The sequence below is a fragment of the Heloderma suspectum genome, chromosome Z (assembly GCF_057233095.1).
Source record: "Heloderma suspectum isolate Gila_16-S chromosome Z, 16-S_ref, whole genome shotgun sequence".
Taxonomy (NCBI): Eukaryota; Metazoa; Chordata; class Lepidosauria; order Squamata; family Helodermatidae; genus Heloderma; species Heloderma suspectum.
The window spans coordinates 748,632-769,064 of NC_139476.1; the positions used below are offsets into that span (position 1 = coordinate 748,632).

The following is a 20,433-nucleotide window of genomic DNA, read 5'->3' on the forward strand; positions in this document are numbered from 1 at the left end:
ATTCTAGCCTACCTCACAGGGTGGTTGTGTGGATACAGTGGGATGGGGGGAATCACGAGGGAGAGCCATGTACCCTGCTTTGAGCTCCTTGTGGCGTATAAATGTAAGTCATTAACGTAATCAGTAGATTCGTCCCTCCCGCAACACGGCTTCTCTGTCCTCCAAAGGGGTCCCGGAACCTTCCTTCCTCTGGCTCTTGTTCCAGACCGGTTGACATTCTAGGCGCGCAGCAACTCTCGGCGGGAGTCGGACGCCATTCCGAGGCGCACCGCATGGAAGCGAAACCGCCGGGCGGGAGGGCGGGTCGCTGTAGGGGCGGGGACAGAGAAGGCGTTGCCGGAAGACGGGCGGGCGTGCTAGCCAATGACTGCTGCCATGGCGTCACCGGCTCCCAATAGGCGGCGAGACTGCTAGGGGCGGGGCGGTTGCCAAGGCAGGCGGGAGGAGGAGGAGGAAGAAGAAGATCCCGGGAAGGAGGAAGGAGCAGCGAGGAGGAGAGGTGGGGGTGGGTTCGGAGTCACTTCGGGTCGGACTCGGATTCCCCACCCAGGAAGCCGGGCGGAGGCTGGGCGGAGGCGGTCTGGGCAGGGCAGCAGCGCGCTAATTATTATTTTAATCATTAATTGATATTGCTGCTAATTATTAATCCTGATTATTATTCTTTGCAGCATGCACTGTAATGGTTTTCGGCTTTCGTGGGCCGCGGAAGCCAGCGAGCTTTGGCTGTGAGGCGGTGCAGAAGTGCCGCGAGTGGCCTATTATCCATGTGCTTCGAGTGGTTGTCGTTGCTCGCGGCGGTGTAGCCTGGCATCCGGCCGGTTTGCCAGCAGGGCCCCGGGGTGCCTGCGAAGGTAAGAAACGAAGACGAGACCCTTGGGACGAAAATGATGACAGCAGTGGCAGCGTTGCCACCAGAGCGCAGAAGCTCTGGTGCAGGAGCGTGCGTGTTGTTGTTGTTGTTTTAATTGTTATTTGTTTATGCATCTTACTTACCGTTTGTTTGTTTATTATTTGTCCACAGCACAAAGGCCTTTACAAATAGAAGCTACAATACAGTTATAGGTAACATAAGCCCAAAGTGAAAGCATCAAATAATGAATACTTAAAAGCGGAATCCAGGGGGCTATCCAAAAAAATGGAAACGGAAAATAAGAGAGTTTTAAAAATGCGAAGATCGGGCCACAGTACAACAGAATAACCATACAAACGTTAAAACACGTTCGTTAAAAACCGACGCTAAGAGTAAAAAACAGTCTGCATAGCGAAAATCTACCAAACAAACTGGCCAGGCTCATACAGCTTTATGTTATAATAAATGATCTCCTTGGCAATTCACAGCAGATGTCATTAAAAAGTTATGGCAGATTTTTTTGAGCTGTTACTGCAAAAGATGTGACCCTCATTGTAATACATTTGTTATCGTCTGCTAATAGATCGCAGATAATTTCCACAGGAGATCTGCCAGCTCAGCTTTTCAGGAGGTCCCCCAAAAGGTGGGTCCTAGGTTCCTCATACAAGGGGCAAAGCAGAAGATAATGTACTATATCCTCAACTTCCCCAGAACCACAAATGCAGGTCTGCTGAGCCAGAGGGATCCCATTCTACTTCCATCCAAGTAAGCAGTTGGCATGGTTTGAAAACAAAGGGCTGTAAGAGCCTTTCTGAGAGCCACAAAAGTTAAATCCTGGAAATACTGCTGTAAATATTGTCCTCTTTTGAAAAAACTAAACCATGGTGAAAAGGCCTGGCGGTGGCTAGCCAGAATGGCAATCTGCTTCGGAGATTCTGTCTCCCATGCTCCACTTATCTAAGATAGAGAATTGTGGGGATCCTCAAAATAGGCCTGAGACAGTACTAGCCAATGCTGGGCCCAACCACCCTTATCAATTTGCTCAAGAAAGCTTTGTTTTGCCACATTTCCATCAGTAGAGCTTAGTAGTCTTTTGCCATAAAGGATGACAGCTTTGTCTATTCTTGCTTTGATAGATGTAATTCCAGCTTCTGATCTTAGCAGGGAAGAAGGGACCCCCTGAGGAAGTGCCAGCAGCTCTCTCAAAATTTTATTTTGAATGGTCTCAACTGCTGGGGCATGACCATGACCCCATATCTTCACACCATACAGAAGTTGGGGAAGCACTGTAGCCAGATATATTTCCAAGGTTGGGCCCACCAGAGAACCACCAATGCACCACCCGAAAGATAGGGTTGCTTTAGCAGTCCTGAGATTGACAGGGCTGTCTGACACCTCTTCTGGTGTTGACTTTTCCAGAGAGCGCTCCTGACAAACCAGTATGAACTTTCAGATCTGTATGGGAGTGAATTTTCTGCACCAAAAACAGCAGCCGGTTATCAATGTTTGTATATGACAATTTTCCCATAAACAGTTTCTATCTATTAGATCAAATGCAGAAGTAAAGTCCACAGAGGCTACATATCATCTCCCTCCTGGCCTCTTGAGACTTTTACAAATCAAACGGTCTGAGTTCACGAGTTCAGTGATAACTGACTCGTTATATAGCCCTACTTACATACTGCTTAATATAATAAGATCTCTAAGTGGTTTGGCATCTGTATCCAGCCCTTCAGCCAAAAAGGCGCCCAGAGATACTTGCAAAGGTAAGAAGACGAAACAATTGGAACAATAATAAAAATAGCGTTAGGAATATTAATCATAGCATTGCATTACTATATCAGCCCAGGCCTTTGACACTGCAGCCTTCCCCAAACTGGCTGCCTGGGGGATGCTGGGTATTGTAGTCCAAGACACCTGGAGAGCAACCAGGTTCGGAGAGGCTGCCTTCTGAGCACTCCCTTACCTGAGGATAAGTCCCTGGATGGCAGCCCTCCAGATGTGTTGGACTGTGTTGGATTCTGGGAACAGCAGGAACTGCCTTGTGCAGGGTCCATCCAGCCCAGTGTTGTCAACACCGACTGGCAGCAGCGGCTCTCCAGGGTTTCAGGCAGGATTCTTCACTAGCCCTCCCTGGAGATGCTGCTGGGGACGGAACTGGGGCCTTCTGCGTGCCCAGTAGGGGCTCCGACACAGAGCCACGGCCCTTGCGGGTGGCACCAGGTTGGAAAGGCTGCCATAGGGACCAGGAGCTGCGTGCCTGCTTGCTCCAGAAAGTAGTTGCCGCTCTTTAGATGTTCCTCCCACTGTTGTCTTGATGGACCGATTTGTGGTCAGACAGGACCGGCTCGCCCCCTCTTGATTGGCTCCCGAGAGGATTTCTCTTTCCTTTGAGCCCTGCAGAGCTGTCTCTTGCCTCATGGGGTCCTGGCCTTATACAAATATTTCTCCCTTTCTCTCTCTCTCTGCAAATATAATCTGATGTATCTACCTAGCCATTGAGATGCACCACACCCTTTGGAGACGGCCGGCTTGCACCCTGAGCTGAGTCCCGGCCTCCTGCCGCAGAGCCACCATGAAGGTGCTGGTGGCCAAGATGCTGTGTATGCTGGGCCTCTGCGTGCTGATGCTGGCTGGCTCCCTCCTGCCAGTCAAGGTCCTGGAGGCGGACTACGAGAAAGCCCACCGGTCTAGGAGAGGCATCGCCCTCTGCAACTCCTTCGGCGGAGGCGTCTTCTTGGCCACCTGCTTTAACGCCTTGCTTCCCGCCGTGCGAGAGAAGGTAGGCAGGACAGATCCGGCGGGGCGCCAACTGTTGCTGCCCTCCTTAGGCAGCATGACTTTGCTGCGTATGCACGCAGTCGGACATCCACCTCTGTTTGTTTCCCGCTCAGAGGCAATCTGTCTTGGAATACTGGCTGCCGGAGGGGGGACAGGCAGCTGCTTTGGACATCTTCCGTCCAGTCCAGCAAAGTGAAGACAGATGTGTCTTCCAGAGGCATTAGAAGCTCAACACACTGCTTGCCTCTCAAATGACATGTGGAAGGGTGTTCCAGGTGTGGGCGCCACTGCCGAGAAGGTCCCACTTACGTGCTGTTCCTTGGCAACACTCTGTTGGTCATGGGGTGACCAATGTGGCCTCAGGGATCGACTGGGTATATATAGGGGAATTGAGCCTCCGTTTTCAGGGGCAATATGTTCCCAGTAGCTAGAAGTGGCTCCCCACTTCTGGAATAGGCTCCCCAAAGAGGAGCCTGGCACTGACACTGTTGTCTTTCTGGCACCAGGCACAGACCTGTCTTTTTTCCCAGGCATTTTAGAGACCTAGTTCTAGGTTGTTAAGGCTGTATTATTTATGGATTCCTGTGCTGTTCATTGTTTTGCATTATATTGTATTTATTCTTTTAACTGTTTGTATTTTATATTTTTAACTGTTCTATGGAGTTTTAGTTTTTTAAGTATTTGTAATCAACCCATAGAATCATAGAATAGTAGGGTTGGAAGGGGCCTACAAGGCCATTGAGTCCAACCCCCTGCTCAATGCAGGAATCCAAGTCAGAGCATCCCTGGCAGATGGCTGTCCAGCCTCGTCTTGAACACCTCCAGTGGGGGAGAGCCCACCACCTCCCTAGGGAATTGGTTCCATTGTCGTATTGCTCTAACAGTCAGGAAGTTTTTCCTGATGATCAGCTGGAATCTGGCTTCCTGTAACTTGAGCCCATTATTCCGTGTCCTGCACTCTGGGATGATCGAGAAGAGATCCTGGCCTTCCTCTCTGTGACAACCTTTCAAGTACTTGAAGAGTGCTATCATATCTCCCCTCAGTCTTCTCTTCTCAAGGCTAAACATGCCCAGTTCTTTCAGTCTCTCCTCATAGGGCTTTGTTTCCAGTCCCCTGATCATCTTTGTTGCCCTCCTCTGAACCCTCTCCAGTTTGTCTGCATCCTTCTTAAAGTGCGGTGCCCAGAACTGGACACAGTACTCCAGATGAGGCCTAACCAGTGCTGAGTAGAGGGGAACTAGCACTTCCCGGGATTTGGAAGCTATGCTTCTATGAATGCAGCCCAAAAGAGCATTTGCCTTTTTTCAGCCACATCACATTGTTGGCTCATATTCAGCTTGTGAACGACAACAATTCCAAGATCTTTCTCGCTTGTAGTGTTGTTGAGCCACGTATCCCCCATCTTGTAACTGTGCATTTGGTTTCTTTGTCCTAGGTGCAGAACTTGGCAATTATCCCTATTAAATGTCATTCTGTTGTTTTCTGCCCAGCACTCCAGTCTATCCAGAACACTTTGAATTTTGTTTCTGTCTTCCAAAGTATTAGCTGTCCCGCCTAATTTTGTGTCATCTGCAAATTTGATCAGCATTCCCTGCACCTCCTCCTCCAAGTCATTAATAACAATGTTGAAGAGCACTGGGCCCAGGACTGAGCCCTGCGGTACCCCACTTGTTACCTCTCCCCAGTTTGAGAAGGTCCCATTGATAAGCACTCTTTGAGTCCGATTCTGTAGCCAACTGTGGATCCACCGGATCGTTGTTTCATCTCACCCACTTTGATCTAGTTTGCTCATCAGGAGATCACGGGGCACTTTGTCGAAAGCTTTGCTGAAGTCGAGGTATATGATGTCTACAGCATTCCCCCGGTCCATAAGGGAGGTTACTTGATCTAAAAATGAGATCGGATTTGTCTGGCAGGACTTGTTTTTGACAAATCCATGTTGGCTTCGAGTAATCACGGCATTGTTGTCAAGGTGCTTCCAGATGGATTGCTTTATCATCTGGTCCAGAATTTTCCCAGGGATTGATGTCAGACTGACTGGTCTGTAGTTCTCAGGTTCCTCCTTTTTACCCTTTTTGAAGATAGGGTCAACGTTAGCCCTCCTCCAGTCATCTGGCACTTCCCCCGTCCTCCATGATTTCTCAAAGAGAATAGACAGCGGTTCTGAGAGTTCTTCTTCCAGTTCCTTTATGACTCTAGGATGCAGTTCATCTGGCCCTGGAGATTTGAACTCATTCAAAGTAATTTGGTGTCCCTATCGATCTCAAGCTGCAATCCTGCCCCTTCAGCCTGTACTTCGCCTTTGCCAGGGGGGGTCATAGACCCTCTTTTGGGAGAAGACTGAGCCAAAGTAGGAATTGAGCACCTCTGCCTTTTCTTTGTCATCTGTTATCATTTTTCCATCCTTATTTAATAGCTGAACAGCCATTTCTTTCCTCTGCCTTTTACTATGCACGTAGCTGAAGAAAGCCTTTTTGTTGTTTTTAACATCCCTCGCTAACCTCAGCTCATTCTCAGCTTTAGCCTTCCTGACGCCACCCCGGCAATTCTGTGCTACCTGCCTGTACTCTTCCTTTGTTACTTGACCTTCTTTCCACTTCCTATATGTGTCCTTTTTTGTTTTCAGGTCATCCCTAAGCTTGTTGTGAAGCCACATTGGCTTCTTCTGTTGTCTTCCACCTTTTCTTCTTGTTGGAATGGTTTGTGATTGTGCCTTGAGAATTTCCTTTTTTAAAAGCTCCCACCCATCTTGGACTCCTTTTCTCGTTAGCGTCGCTTGCCATGGGACCTTACTGATCATTGTTCTGAGTTTATTAAAATCAGCTTTCCTAAAATCCAGGGTACGCGTTTGACTACACTCGGCTTTTGCTTCCCTTAGAACCAAGAACTCAAGTGCACCATGGTCGCTTTCCCCCAGAGTTCCTGTAACTACTACTTTATCCACTAAGTTATCTCTGTTGGTTAGGATCAAGTCAAGGATAGCCGATCCTCTAGTTCCTTCCTCTACCGTCTGGAGGAGGAAGTTATCCACATTAGTTCTTGGGCGGATTAGAAATGTAATTAATTATTTAACTAACTAAGTATAAAATAAAATGCTCAGGATAAAGGACAGGGCAAGGCAGTTGCTGCTTTTGTGCCTTCTTTGGGCATGGAACTCTGGGATTGTTTTCTCCACAGCAGTCCCGAGTGCTGGAGGAAGATACTGCTCTTTTTAAGGCACAATCCTGTGCATATTTAGACCGACAAAAGCCCTACAGCTCATAGCATGCCCCAGCCAGGGCTTTTGTGGGTCTAAACATGCGCAGGATTGCACCATTTGCTGCTTGGGCGCCTTCTCTGGGACAGAACTGTGCCCGCGGTTCTCAGTCTGGGTACACCGTAGATTTGTTGAATGGCTTTACGGGGCTGGGTAACTCCAGGGTGCCATCTGTGATTTTGGTGGGTGTTGTGCACTGAGAATCGATTGCGGCATTGAGACAGCACACCATAGGCAGCCCTCTTTCTGGTTTTCAGGTTCTCTGCGGAGGCCTGTCTGTTGCAGTGGGCGGTGTGGTGTAGGAGCCAGGAGGTGGGGTGGGAAGGCCAATAGAACTGGGAGAAGGAACTGTTCAGGATGCAGAACCCCACAAACAGAGGCCCTGGAGCTGGGGTGGGCAAACGTGCTCCAGTTTGGGCCTACAGCTCAGCCTTAGCCATGGTGAGGAGTGATTGGAGTTGTGCCCGGGAACATCTGGATAGCCATTGGTTGCCCAGCCCCACTTTGGAGCCTTCAGCAGACCCAACGGATCATGTCAGTCAATCATGAGGGCCAGGAACTTGGGCGGGGCCACAAACGGGCTGTGTCGCAGTGTCTCGATTTGGCATCGTTCCCTCCTTCAGCCCCCTCTTTCTGCTGTCTTCTCCTTCGCAGCTCAGAGATGTTCTGAAGCAGGGGAACGTGACCACGGACTACCCCTTGGCGGAGACACTGATGCTGCTGGGCTTCTTCGTGACGGTGTTCATGGAGCAGCTGGTGCTGACCTTCCGGAAGGAGAAGCCACCCTTCATCGACCTGGAGACCTTCAACGCTGGCTCGGACGTCGGCAGCGACTCGGAGCACGAGAGCCCCTTCATCGAGCCTTCCTGGGGGCGTGGCCACCCCCCTTACGGTGAGCACAGCCACGCCCCCCACAGGCACGGCCTCAGCGTCCAGGAGCTGTCCCGCTCCAGCCCGCTGCGACTCTTCAGCCTGGCCTTCGCCCTGTCGGCCCACTCCATCTTCGAGGGCCTGGCCCTGGGCCTGCAGGAGGAGGGCGCCAAGGTCATGAGCCTCTTCCTGGGTGTGGCCATCCACGAGACCCTGGTGGCCGTGGCCCTGGGCATCAGCATGGCCAAGGCCGGGCTGACGCCGAAGGAGGCAGCCAAGCTGGCCGTCGCCGTCAGCCTGATGATCCCGCTGGGCATTGTGGTGGGCGTGGGCATCGAGAGCGCCCAGAACGTGGCCAGCAGTGTGGCCTCGGTGCTCCTGCAAGGCGTCGCAGGCGGCACCTTCCTCTTCGTCACCTTCTTTGAGATCCTGGGCAAGGAGCTGGAGGAGAAGGGCGACCGGCTTCTCAAGGTGCTCTTCCTCGTCCTGGGCTACGCGGCCCTGGCCGGGCTCATCTTTTTCAAGTGGTGAAGGGACGTGCCGCTGCCCCCTGTTGCCGCCCCAGCGAGAGAGAGCGCGAGAGCGGGAGCCCCGTCCAGATGGCACGGAGCAGAGCGGAGGTGGAGCGGCTGGCGGGGGAGAGTTTGTTGCCCCCAAGGAGGGGCGTCATGGCCCCACCTTGCCTGCCATGACCGGATGTGGTGCTGACGTGCCCGGCTCTTCACACCCTTGGGGAGAAACGGGCAGCTGAGCAGACTACGGCGTCTCTTCCTTTCCGCCTAACGTTCCAGGTTGTGGGAGACACCTGAAGTATACCTATATATTCAACAGCTGCTGTTGGGGCTGGTTGATTTTGGGCATGACACCAGCTCTCTGCCACGTCCCAGGCCGCCCAAGGGGTCAGTCGCCTTGGGAGACAGGAGCACCGTTTTGTTCTTGTACATGACCCGGTCGACGGGTGGGAGTTCTGCTTCTTCCCTTTTTCCCCTGGCAGCGCTTTTGTTCACAGACAGATGATGAATTTCAGCTGTTTGCAGCCATCACTACAGTTTAACGAAGCAAAAAAGGAAAGTCCGTCTTGACTGCCCATTAAAAAAAGAGAGGGATCTGTAGCAGGGACTTCATTTCCCCATCCTTGGAAGGGCTGGGCCCTGCAAACCTGCTCTCCGCAACTCCGTCCCTTGCAGGTGTTAGACATTTGCCATTTTCCAGCTGCTAATATTTAGCTTGTGTCACCTAAAACTGTTAATATGTGAAGATGTTTTCAATTTTTTTAGATAGGGGCCAATCCTTGAGCAGCTCCCTAAGGGGATTCACCTGCCTGCAAAGGGTGGCGCACACACACGCGCGCGCGTGCACACACACGCACACCTTGCTGAGGCCAAGGAGAGATTCCAACTTTGAAAGCGTGTCGATTGTCTTGTCCAGAGAAGAATTGGATGTTTTGCCACGGAGGCTGCAAGCGGAGAAGCCAGAATTCACCGTTTCCTTCCAAGATGGTTGAAGTTCACTTTGCTAGCGTGAACATGGGGCAGCCACCTTTGAAACGGCCTTAGGACCTCATTTGGCTTTATTAATCAGACTTGCCCAACATGTTGAACATCCTGGCTCCTGTGTTTGTGAGTGGGAGCGAGTAAGAAAAAGCTGCATGTATCTCTAGGCCGATGTAGCCGCATGACTTCCAGGAGCATCTGGGACATGCTCCCCTCTTTCATCTGGCACAGCTGCTGGAGAGCAGACGGCATTCAGTGGAAACCCTTTGTAAGCTGCGAAACCGTAACAAGGCCTTCCCCAATGGGGTGGCCTCCAGATTTGGTGGACGGCAACTCCCATCACCCCTCTGTGTTGGCTGAGGCTGATGGATGCTGTAGTTCAACTCATCTGGAGGGAACCCAGTTAGGGCAGGTGGGAATAACTGCTTTCTGAAGCATCGCCTCTCTGTCGTCCAGGACCCTGCAGCAGACCGTACGGGAGGACGCGCTGCGAAATGGCTTCCATCTGTGTGCCAGGATGGCTTTCGGTTCCTGGTACTTTGAATATTTGGGGAGATCTGCTGTTTCCTTTGCAGAGATTGGGGTGGCATGTGTGTTTGTATGTATGTGGCCCAAGAGGAGGAAAGAGGGGAGATTGTGATGCAGGCAGGCTGATGGTACCAACTCCCAAGTTCTTGGCATTGGCTGTTTTTTGCTGGGCAGCAGCAATTTGCTGTCCATGTTTGTTTCTTTTTGTCAGCATGCCAGATGAGGGCGTGTGTCCGGATCAGAGAGACACACTTGTCTAGTGTTGATCTGATGGCTCAGTTTGGCCAGGCAGCCTTTTGGATCCCACAGAGCTCTTGGGTGGATGAAAGGGACACCTGGCACAGTGAGGGAGAATCCACCGCCGCCTCCCATGCTAACGTGGGGGACATTTGCAGCGTGGATTTTGGGAAAAGGTGCTTGAGCCGCCTTCTCACCTGCTCAGAGGCCAGAAAAGTTCCTCTGGCTGGGTGGGAAAAGGGCCTACATCAGCTGTCTCCAACCTGTGCCCCACTGGATGTGTGGGACTGCAATGCCTCTAATCCCCCAGCCAGCTCTGCAGGTTGGAGAAGGCTGATGTAGACAAAGGAGGAATGGAGGAGACTTGGTGGGCCTGGAAAGCTGTAAGCATCCCTGCCCTCTTCCCCTGCTTCACTGTTTTGGGGCCTGACGGGCAGCTCCTTCCCTTGCCTTCATGGCCCTGTGGACGCCCAAGGCTACTTCGGCTGCTGATCTCGCCAGAAGGCAGATTCTCAGGGGAGCCTGTGTCAAGGCACCACCAGCGTGTCCCTCTCGCCCAGTGAAGAGCTCGCTGTGACTGGGAAGCTTCCGTCCCTTTTAGGCGATGGGTTGGTCCCCTTCCCAAGAGCAGGGTCCTATTTGCGTGGGGGTCAACAGCCCCAACTTCAGCCAGGCTGCTTTGCCTGGAGGAACGCTGGTGTTGGAGGAAAGAGGCATTGAGGGTGGGGGGGGGGAGGCCCACCATTTGCACCTGAGACCCCGAAAAGTCCCTTTGGCAGCCCCCACATCCATCTGCGACTCTCAACACACATAACCACCAGTTCCCCATGCTGGACTTGTGGGAGGGGGGAATCCTTCTCTTGCCCCTCCCCGGGCTCCCCCCCCCCCCAGGCCTGGTTAGTTTTCTCCAGCCCTCCCCATTTCTTTCTCTCTATGAAGTCACAGCCCCTTCTGGTCTTCTCCTGCTGGATCTCCTGTCTGCAAGTTGCAGTGCTGTCCTCCATCCTGTGTGGCTGTGGCATGTGCCCGGGACACCAGGCTGGTCCAAGCTGCCCTCGCAGCCTCTGTGCAAAAGAAGGGGATGGTCAGCTTCCCCCCAAAGGGCAGGCGCTGCCTGCAGATCGAGGCCGGTTGCCTCTCTGGGGGCCTGTCGGCTGCTCTCCCAAGGGGACATGCCAGTTGCTCTGTGATTCCTCCTGAGTGCCAGTGACCCTTCCTGTCATAGGAGGCTGACCAGCCTCAAGGCTCCTGTGTCCTGCTCCCAAACCCCAGCTGCCTCGTTCTGCACCAGCTCCACAGAGCCAAGAGCACCATCTGCATGGCTGGCTGGCTGGCTGCGGAAATAGCAGGGACACAAAGTGGAGGTGACCCTCCAAAGAGAGAGGAGGTGTTTCAGGAACCCCATGAAGCTGCCCCAGGCATTAATTGCATGAATAAACCCTTTCTCCGGGCACCTGCTTGTGGGACACCTGCTCTCCTTGTTCCATTTCTCTGTTCCTGTGCAGTGAAGGGTGTGCTGGAGCAAGGGATGAGTGCCAGTGACCAAGTGCAGAAATCCAGGTGTGACTCCTCTTTCCTACAGAAGCTGTGGCTGGGGTCTCTGGCGTCCCACTTGACGGCCCCTCTGGGGATTTTTCCTTGGCCTTTTTGGCTGCCTTCCCTTAACGGAGTATTTGGGTCTCCGTGAAGACTTCGTTTCAGCTGCCTTTTATGGACCCACCTCCAAGGTCTGTCCCTCTCGTTCCAGATGGGGGACTATGGGGGAGAAATTGCGCATCCGTGCTGCCCACAAAACTCTCTGGTGGATGGACACGGCTGGCCAGGGGGCTCTCGGCATCTTTGTTATCTGTAGACACAAGCAGCAGGATTCGGTGGGACTTGGCTGCTGGTTTGCTGGCTGCCGTGTGGGGAAAAGGGAGTGTCAGAAGACCTTCAGGCTTCACCGCTGGGAAGTGGTCTGTGCACAGCTTGTGGGCCGTTCTGGAGCCAGAGTGCTTCCGTTGTTGTTTCTTTAAATTAAATCCATGCTTTTCCCCATGTACTTCAATCTAGCACAGAATTGTGTGTGGGTTATTTATTATGTTCCTGCTGCGGGAAGGGTGTTCATTGTTTTTTCAGCGTTTAGTTCAGAGGGCATTCCAGTCAACACCACATATAGGCAGCCTTTTAGCCAGTATTTAAATAAAAGTCCTTTAAAAAATAATTTGCTCCATGTGCATAGCTCTGTTCGTCATGGGGAGGAAAGATTTTAATGTGGGCGAGCTGAATCCCTCCCTGTTTCAGGACCACTTGTGTCATGGAGACGAGAACAAACTTCCTAATGAGGTGGAAACTGCCTTCAGGGGGGTGGCTGCAGCTGTGCGGGTGGGAGAGTGAGGAAAGGGAGGGCCGGCACTGCCCCACCTGCAGAGGCAAAGAGCCCGCAAGCAGAACAGGACCTGGGGGCACTGCTTCCTTCTATAGCATCAGGTGCCTGTGCGGGCATCTGTGGGGCCCCTTAGCGTTCTGTCCTTTGCAAGGTGCTCCAGAGGTCTCGCTGGGCTTCTTGCAAGCAAAACAGGCCTAAGGATAATGCTGAGTCACCTTGCAAGGCTGATGTGAGGAGGGTCGACAGGGAATGTCTGAAAAGCACTTGAAATGCTCCCACCCCGTATTATTTCCCAGCAACTGCAGAGGTGGGTTTACAGAAGTATTTCCTACAGGGCAATATCCTCAGGAGGGCAGAAAGGATTTTCTGGTGGTTCCTTGTTCTTACGAATCAGCCTTCCCCAACCTGGCCTCTTCCAGAAGTGGTGGACTACAATGGACTGTGGTCATACTAGCTGGAGATGATGGGAGTTGTAGTCCACCACATCTGGAGGGAGCCCGGTTGGGGACGGCTGCTCTCTGTTTGATTGTTCACAGATTTTATACCCCGCTTTATATGTTAAAAGATATAACCTGAGTGGTAAACAAGAAAAGAAAGAAAAACAAATCGACACACGGGAATTAAAATATTTAAAATCAGATTATGCTAAAAAAATCACAGCTCGTCCATCAAGGAAGTCTGGTTTCAATACAGACATCTTCAGCAGCCTCCGGAAACAAAGCAACGTTGGTGCCTGGCTGACATCAAGGGGAGGGACTGTCACAGAGTAGGAGCCAACGCACTGAAGGCTCCGAACGGACCTCAGGTCCACAGGGATCTTCCAGGCGTGCCTCATTCGATGAACTCTGACCAGACAGACTGGTCAAGGCGGAGGTGCTCTTTTAGCTATCCGAGTCCCACGTTGTTTAGGGCTTTGTATGCTAGGCACAGCGCCAAGGAGTTCCACACTGACGAGGGGCAGCTTCTAGTGGGCTTTTGCCGGGCAAGAAACCTGTTGGCCTTTAAGGCTGGTCTTGAAGGTCTGATCAATGGCTTCTACTCCTGATGTCTGTATGCCACATCCAGTATGCTTATGTACTCCAGTTGCTGGGGAACGTGGGTGGGAGGGTGCTGTTGCACTCGGGTCCTGCTTGTGGGCTTCCTGTCGACGGCTAATTGGCCCCTGTGTGAACAGGATGCTGGACTAGATGGACCCTGGGTCTGATCCAGCACCGCTCTTCTCGTGCTCTTATGTCCCGCAAGCCTCTTTTGGAGGGAATGATTTGTGTGCCGAGGAGGACGGGCCCTCGTTCTAGCCGTGCGTGGCCTGGCTTCTCTTGTCCCGAGCTTGGTCCGGATCTGGTTTGGAGAGGGGGCTTCTGCCTCGGCCTCGGCCCGGCTGCCTTTGCGCTGGTGTGAGCACCTGGGCGCCCCCAGGAAGCCCTGTTGCCCGGTGGGGCGTGCGGCACTGTTCCAAGGCAGACCCCCGCAAGGCCTGGCGCTCTGGCTGCCTTGCCGGGTGCTCCTGCTGCCTCTGATGAGTCGCGATCAAACAGGGGCGCTGGGGGGCCTGTAGGCAGATCAGGCCGGCGCTCAGTGTCCTTGGCAGGCTGTCAGCGGGGCTGCGCTGCGTGGGCGCTGGGCTCCCCGTGGCTGCCGGCAGCTCTATTAATAGCAGGCCCAGAGATGAATCGGCTGCGTGAGTCACCCACGAAGGAAGCCTCCCGCGAGGGGCGGCACCCCCGCTCCCTGGGGCACGCCAGTGTGGGGGCCAGCTTTGGCTCTCTGCCGGGTGGGGAAGGCAGTGCGGCCGGAGGGGCGGCCCTGCACCTCTGCAGTGGTCTCGGGACCCAGGGCAGAAATGGGAGTGCTGCGGGGGGGGGGGCGCGGAGCCAGCGATGCAGAAGTCGGAGTTTCTTCTTCCCTGAGGCTCCATCGAGGTGTCTTCCTTGATTCAGGGTTGCATCTTGCCTGCCAAAGCACCCTCCAGATGTTTTGGACTGGAGCTCCCAGCATGCCCCACCCAATGGCCATGATGTTGGGGGCACGCTGGGAGTTGCAGCCCCAGCATGTCTGGGGGGCGGGGGGGGGCGGGGGGGCTGGCTGGCTGATGGCTTCAGACACATTCACAGAGGAGGGTTCCTTACATGGCTGCTAGTCCTGCTCCCAGGGCCTGGCCAGTCTGCCGCCGGATGCCCATTGCTGGGGGAGAGGCAACAGTGGGAGGGGTCTATTGCCTCCATGCCTGGCTGGGGGGCTTCTTGGAGGCCCCTGGTGGGCTGTCCAGGGCCAACTTCCCCCTGGAGTTATCTGTTAGAGTGCTCCCCCCCTTCCTTCCTTCCTTCCTTCCTTCCTTCCTTCCTTCCTTCCTTCCTTCCTTCCTTCCTTCCAGTCTTTTCTCCCTCTCTCTTTCTTCCCTCCTTCCCTCCCCTTCCCTCTTTCTGTTGCTTCTTTCTTTCTCCCTCCCTCCCTTTCTCCCTCCCTCCCCATCAAGCAGGTTGCCAAGCGAAGGAGAGGTCACTCTTGCCAAAGGTCTGTACTGCTTACTTGCCGGGGGGCTTTTGAAATGAGGCTGGGGCTGCAAGTGGACCTCACCCCGGACTAGATGGACCCATCTGGGGCTGGCCCAGCTCCACTTGCCTTCTCAGAGAGTCGAGGAGGGGTTTGGGCTGGCCCTGCCTCTCCTCTTGCTTTTCCCAATAACAAAACAAATCCTTTTTGCATCCTCCTCTTGAGCCCATCCCCTGGAGCTCTCCTTCCAGCCAGTGCTTGTGGGGCGGGGTGCCTGACTTATTCCTGCCTTTCCACTTGTGGGACTGTAAGGGAAGGCCGTGTCGCCCCAGGGCAGGCATCAGATGGTTGCGGCCGCCTCACCGTAAGCTCTGCCTGAATGTAAAGGTGTGCATGCAGCCTCTTAAAACACAGAAGTTGCTCGTCCTCATGATTGTGTGACAGGCCTCATAGACCCCGAACAGGGAGCAAATTCTGTGTGCGGGTGTGCGATTTTGCATTCCACTCAGGGCTGAACTCTGGATGCCCACAGTGCAGCCACTGTTCCGACCAGTGCCTGGATGGGAAACCCGCCCAGGCGCCCCTGACACCCCCACAAGCTCTGTGGCGGAAGGAAAGTGGGAAATAGATGTCCTACATCACCCTTCCCCAACCTGGTGCTGCCCCAATTCTGGTGGCTGGCTGGGGCACACTGGGAGTTGTAGTCCAACACATGCTGGGTGTTGTAGTCCACCCTTTCTCCCATCGAGGGTGGCTTGGCAAAACGGGCCAAACACAGTGTCCGCAAAAGACAGTACTGACAGCACATAAAACTATGTCGACACGTCCAGGGGGAGCGGGTTGCAAGAGCTTGGAGCAAAACATGCCGGCCAGCTTGAGTGAAGCCATTAGAAGTAGACAAAACTAACCTGCACAAAAGCGAAATCCATGCTACTAGTCAGTAGGGAGGCAGTGTGCCTCTGTGTACAGTTGTTGGGGACGCAATGGGGGGGAGGTGCAGCCGCCATTGCACTCCTGTCGTGCTTATGGGCTCCCCGTGGGCACATGTGGACCAGGGAGCAGGGGATGGGAAACCCCTTTTCTCCACCCGAGATTCTGGGGGGCCACCACCAGCCTGGGCCAGCAATACCAAGCAGTGGTCTGAGCGGGTCGAAGGCCACTTCCCATAATGCCCCCACGGAGCTGCCCATGGCGTCTTGAGCCATGATCCTCTCTTGTGCTTGCAAAGCTCGTTTTAACTAACCTCCAGGGGAACGGAGGCAACTTGGTTATTGCAAAGCTTGCCCCATTTGGGCCCAAATGGTGCTGGAGGGGTAGATCAGAGATGGGGGGGGGCTGGGTAGAGACGCCAGGGGTGGAATCTGGAGCCTTCTGCAGGCAAAGCAGATGTGCTGCCACTGATCTTTGGCCTTAAAACCAAGCAAGATTCTAGTCCTTGTGGTTCTGAGACAAGCGGCCATTTAAGTTGGGATCTGAATAGCAGGTGCTCTCCGGGGTTTCAGGGGACAGTCTTTCCCAGCCCTGCCCAGAGATGGGACCTGGGCCCCTCTGTGAAGGAGTTTCCCAGCTGTCGCCTCTGAGCTGGCCTCAGCCCGTCCCTTTAATCCGATAAACTGCTCATCTCATGGATGGAGTCGCCACGTTGGCCCTGCCGGAGAAGACCTCTCTCAGCAAGGCAGACCCCTGCACGGGGCAGGTTCCAGAAAGTCCTTCATGAGTGCAGGGCGGGCAGCAGGAACACAGCCCCAGGCTCTGCTCTGGTGCCATGATGCACAACTGAGGCACGGCATGCAGCTGTGCATCCTTCTCCTAGATTTGCAGACTGGCTATGTTGCCCCACGAAACTCCCCCTGCTTTGCCAGTGGCCACGTGGTCCCTCTTCCTCCGGCTCACTCTCCGGAAAAAGGAACTGTGAGGACGAGGCCATTGCAGGAACAAATGTTTCCCCTGAAGGATGTGTCATGTTCTAGTGCTTTGGGGAGCAATGCCTTCGGGCACATGGAAACCCTGCGCTGGGGAAGGCCTGGCCATTCACAGCCAAACAGATTTTTATTTTATTTATTTCTATACCGCCCAATAGCCGAAGCTCTCTGGGTGGTTCACAAAAATTAAAACCAAACAGCACACAATAAAACAATTGAAAACATACAGAACATTAAAACCACAATATAACAATACAACCACAATAAAACCTAGCAGCAGTGCAGGAGTTTAAAATACAGATTTAAAACAGCAAAGCTAAAAGACAGATAGCCTAGCTACAGTTATCCATGCTCTGATAACTTCTCGTCTGGATTACTGCAATGCGTTATACATGGGGCTGCCTTTGAAAACGGTCCGGAAACTTCAGCTGGTCCAAAATAGGGCAGCAAGATTGTTAACAGGGACTGGCCTGCGAGCTCATATTACGCCAGTACTTTTCCAGCTGCACTGGGTGCCAGTCCATTTCCGGGCCCGATTCAAAGTGCTGGTGTTAACATTAAAAGCCCTTAACGGCTTGGGGCCAGGTTACCTGAAGGATCGCCGCCTCCCATATGTGCCTGCCCAGACCTTAAGATCATCCTCAGCGGCCCTTCTCCGTGAGCCCCTGCCAAAGGAAGTGAGGCGGGTGGCTACTAGGAGGAGGGCTTTTTCTGCTGTGGCACCCCGGCTCTGGAATGAGCTCCCTAGTGAGGTTCGCCTGGCACCTACATTGTATTCCTTTCGGCGCCAGGTGAAGACCTTTTTATTTTCCCAGGCATTTTAGCTTTCTAAATTTTTATCTTTGCTGTTTTAAATCTGTATTTTAAACTCCTGCACTGCTGCTAGGTTTTATTGTGGTTGTATTGTTATATTGTGGTTTTAATGTTCTATATATTTTAAATTGTTTTATTGTGTGTTGTTTGGTTTTAATTTTTGTGAACCGCCCAGAGAGCTTCGGCTATTGGGCGGTATAGAAATGAAATGAAATGAAATAAATAAAGTTTAGAAAGCTAAAATGCTAAAATGCCTGGGAAAATAAAAAGGTCTTCACCTGGTGGCAAAATGAATACAATGTAGGTGCCAGGCCTGCCTGTCCCAAACTGTCTCCATGAAGCCTGTAAGCTGGCCTGCCTGCCCCAAACTGGGGCCTGCACGTGGCTCGGACAACAGCTTCCATCACTCCCAGCCAGTGTGGCTGAAGAGTGCTTCGTTTTCCCCATCCTGAGACTCCGGTCACTCAGCTTCACAGGGTGCGCCATCAGGTTCCAGTCTTCTGAGAGATGGAGAAAAATGCCTACCTTTCCCCTTGCTCCATACCAGGCCTAAGGTGTCCCCTGCCTCTTCCTTGCCTTTCCCCCCTTAAGCTAAAAAGCCCCAAACATTGGAAGCTCTTCCTATGGGAGTTGCTCCAGCCCCCCTTCAGAGAGGAGGAGAATTTGGCTGGAATGCTGACCTTTGCTCGCTGCTTGGTGACTTCTTTTTTTTAGTTGGTGCTCCTTCCGAGTGTGTCACCCTACTGTGTCTCCTAAGAGGGCCCTGCAATTCCACGGGCCATGAAGCTTGGTGCCAGATTGTTGGCAGGGTTTGGATGTCGTAACAGTGGACATTTGGGGGGGTCTGGCACCTTTCCTTCCTGTTGCTCTGGGGTTGGACAGTTGGCTGATGGATGTTGTGTGCAACCAAGCTATGTTCCCCATGATGGGGAGAGTAAAGGTAAAGGTAAAGGTGTCCCCAACCAGTCGTGTCCGACTCTAGGGTGCGGTGCTCATCCCCGTTTCTAAGCCGAAGAGCCTGCGCTGTCCGAAGACACTTCCGTGGTCATGTGGCCGGCATGACTGAACACCGAGGTGCACGGAACGCTGCTACCTTTCCCGCCGAGGCGGTACCTATTTATTTACTTGCAATTTCTTGCTTTCGAACTGCTAGGTTGGCAGAAGCTGGGACTGAAGACGGGAGCTCACTCCGTCACGCAGCACTCGGGTCTTTTGCAAGGAACCCAAGGTGGCTTACATGCTCCTTCTCCTCTAACAACCTAAACTAGGCGCTAACCCAAGTTGCCACCTCTGAAGATGGGATTCCAAATCCGCTCCTCAGAAATAACCTCCAAGTCTCACGCTCAGAAAGCTCCAAGTCTCAGACTCAGAAATAATGCCAAGGTCTACTTTCAGAAAACACCTTAAGTTCCAAAGCCTAAGCGTCTAAAGAGGTCCGTAGTTACTCAAACCCTCTGGTCTGGTGGCATGGCAGGCAGAGGAAAATGGAGCAACAGCAGCAGGAACCAGAGCACCAACCCCCGGAGCTCCCATTCCCGGGGCTTTTATACCCCTGCTCTGGTCAAAGGTGGGGCCTCAGGAGCAATGAGACAATCAGCCTCCAGTAGGAAATGGGGTGCACGTGGTTAGAGCACTTGCTCACCAATCAGAAACCAGGTGTCCCATCTATCTGCCGTAATTCCATGTGTCTGGGCAACGTGTCTGGGCACCATTACAAATGGGTTACTTTGAAATGTCCCAAAATATGACCCAAAGTCTGCCACCTGGGCATGTTATCTTGACGGAAGCATTTCTCTTTGGTATATCTTCTTTGAACTCCCGGTTATCTTTGGCCATTTTTGGTCATACCCGCCCAAGCGCCTCCTCCGAGTTGTCGCTCGTGCTCAGGGCTACGCTTCCCCGCCCAACCAGCATCGAGGAGGGACATCCTCTTACCAGCAGGCGTACACCACGAGAAGCCAAAACAGCACTTTTCCTCCTCTCAGTGGGCCTCTGAGCAGGCTCAGCTCTGCTGCTCATCTCACCCAGACACTCTGCCAGCACATCCAGGCCTTGAGCGAGCTCTGTGGAGCTGCTTGTAAAGACAGCTGCATTTTTTCCCTTCCTGCAAAGACAGTCCTGCAAAGTCTCAGAGTCTCAGTTAGTGACATAGCATCATTTAGCATAGAATCAGACTTCACAGTCGTCTCACCCAGGGGTCAAGAGTCTGGAATATACGGTGGTTACGGGTCTGGGGTCTTCCAGGGGCTCTTGTAGGCCTCTCCCAGATCAAATCAGCCCTCCTTACTCTTTGTTAACCCTTTTAGTACCAGGTTAACACTCCCCATTGTATCCTCACAACACCCCCGTGAGGTAGGTTAGGCTGAGAGTCAGGGACTGGCCCAAACTGAGCTTCGTGGCCGAGTGGGGACTTGAACCTGGGCCTGCCCAGTCCAGGACTCTCATCACGGCAGCACCTGGCTCTCCAAGTATACCTCTTTGTGACCATGATGTGCATATTTTATTTTATTTATTTTATTATTAAATTTATTAATCGCCCATCTGGCTGGTCACCCAGCCACTCTGGGCGATGTACAACACACCATAAAACAATTTAAAACAATACAATTCTACCATAAAATTTTTTTTAAAATGCCCTAACCCACCCCAAATGCCTGCCTGAACAACCACGTTTTTAACGCATGACGGAAGCTCATTAAAGGCACAGGCAGAAAGCCCGTGTTGCGTGTTGTGTAGATCAGCCCACGAGACTGTGGGATCCGGGTTCAAATTCCTCTGAAGTCTCAAGACCCATTCTGTGGGGGACTGTTCCTTGTGACCTTCC

At 52.9% G+C, this 20,433-nt stretch overlaps 1 protein-coding gene across 3 annotated transcripts; it reads left to right on the top strand.

Annotated features, from left to right (window-relative positions):
- The first annotated feature begins 295 nt into the window (after positions 1-295).
- On the top strand, positions 296-14,233 carry LOC146333443 (zinc transporter ZIP3-like). 3 transcript variants are annotated; one of them, XM_084826284.1, is made up of 4 exons: positions 296-499; positions 669-851; positions 1,022-3,632; positions 7,543-14,233. In XM_084826284.1, exons 3-4 carry the CDS (start codon positions 3,426-3,428, stop codon positions 8,287-8,289), a joined length of 954 nt encoding a protein of 317 aa, XP_084682410.1. In that variant the 5' UTR covers positions 296-499; positions 669-851; positions 1,022-3,425; the 3' UTR covers positions 8,290-14,233. The 3 variants fall into 3 exon arrangements, with proteins under 3 accessions (XP_084682410.1, XP_084682411.1, XP_084682409.1); XM_084826285.1 differs by having other exon boundaries at positions 419-505; XM_084826283.1 differs by having other exon boundaries at positions 421-499; positions 3,346-3,632.
- The last annotated feature ends 6,200 nt before the right edge of the window (positions 14,234-20,433 follow it).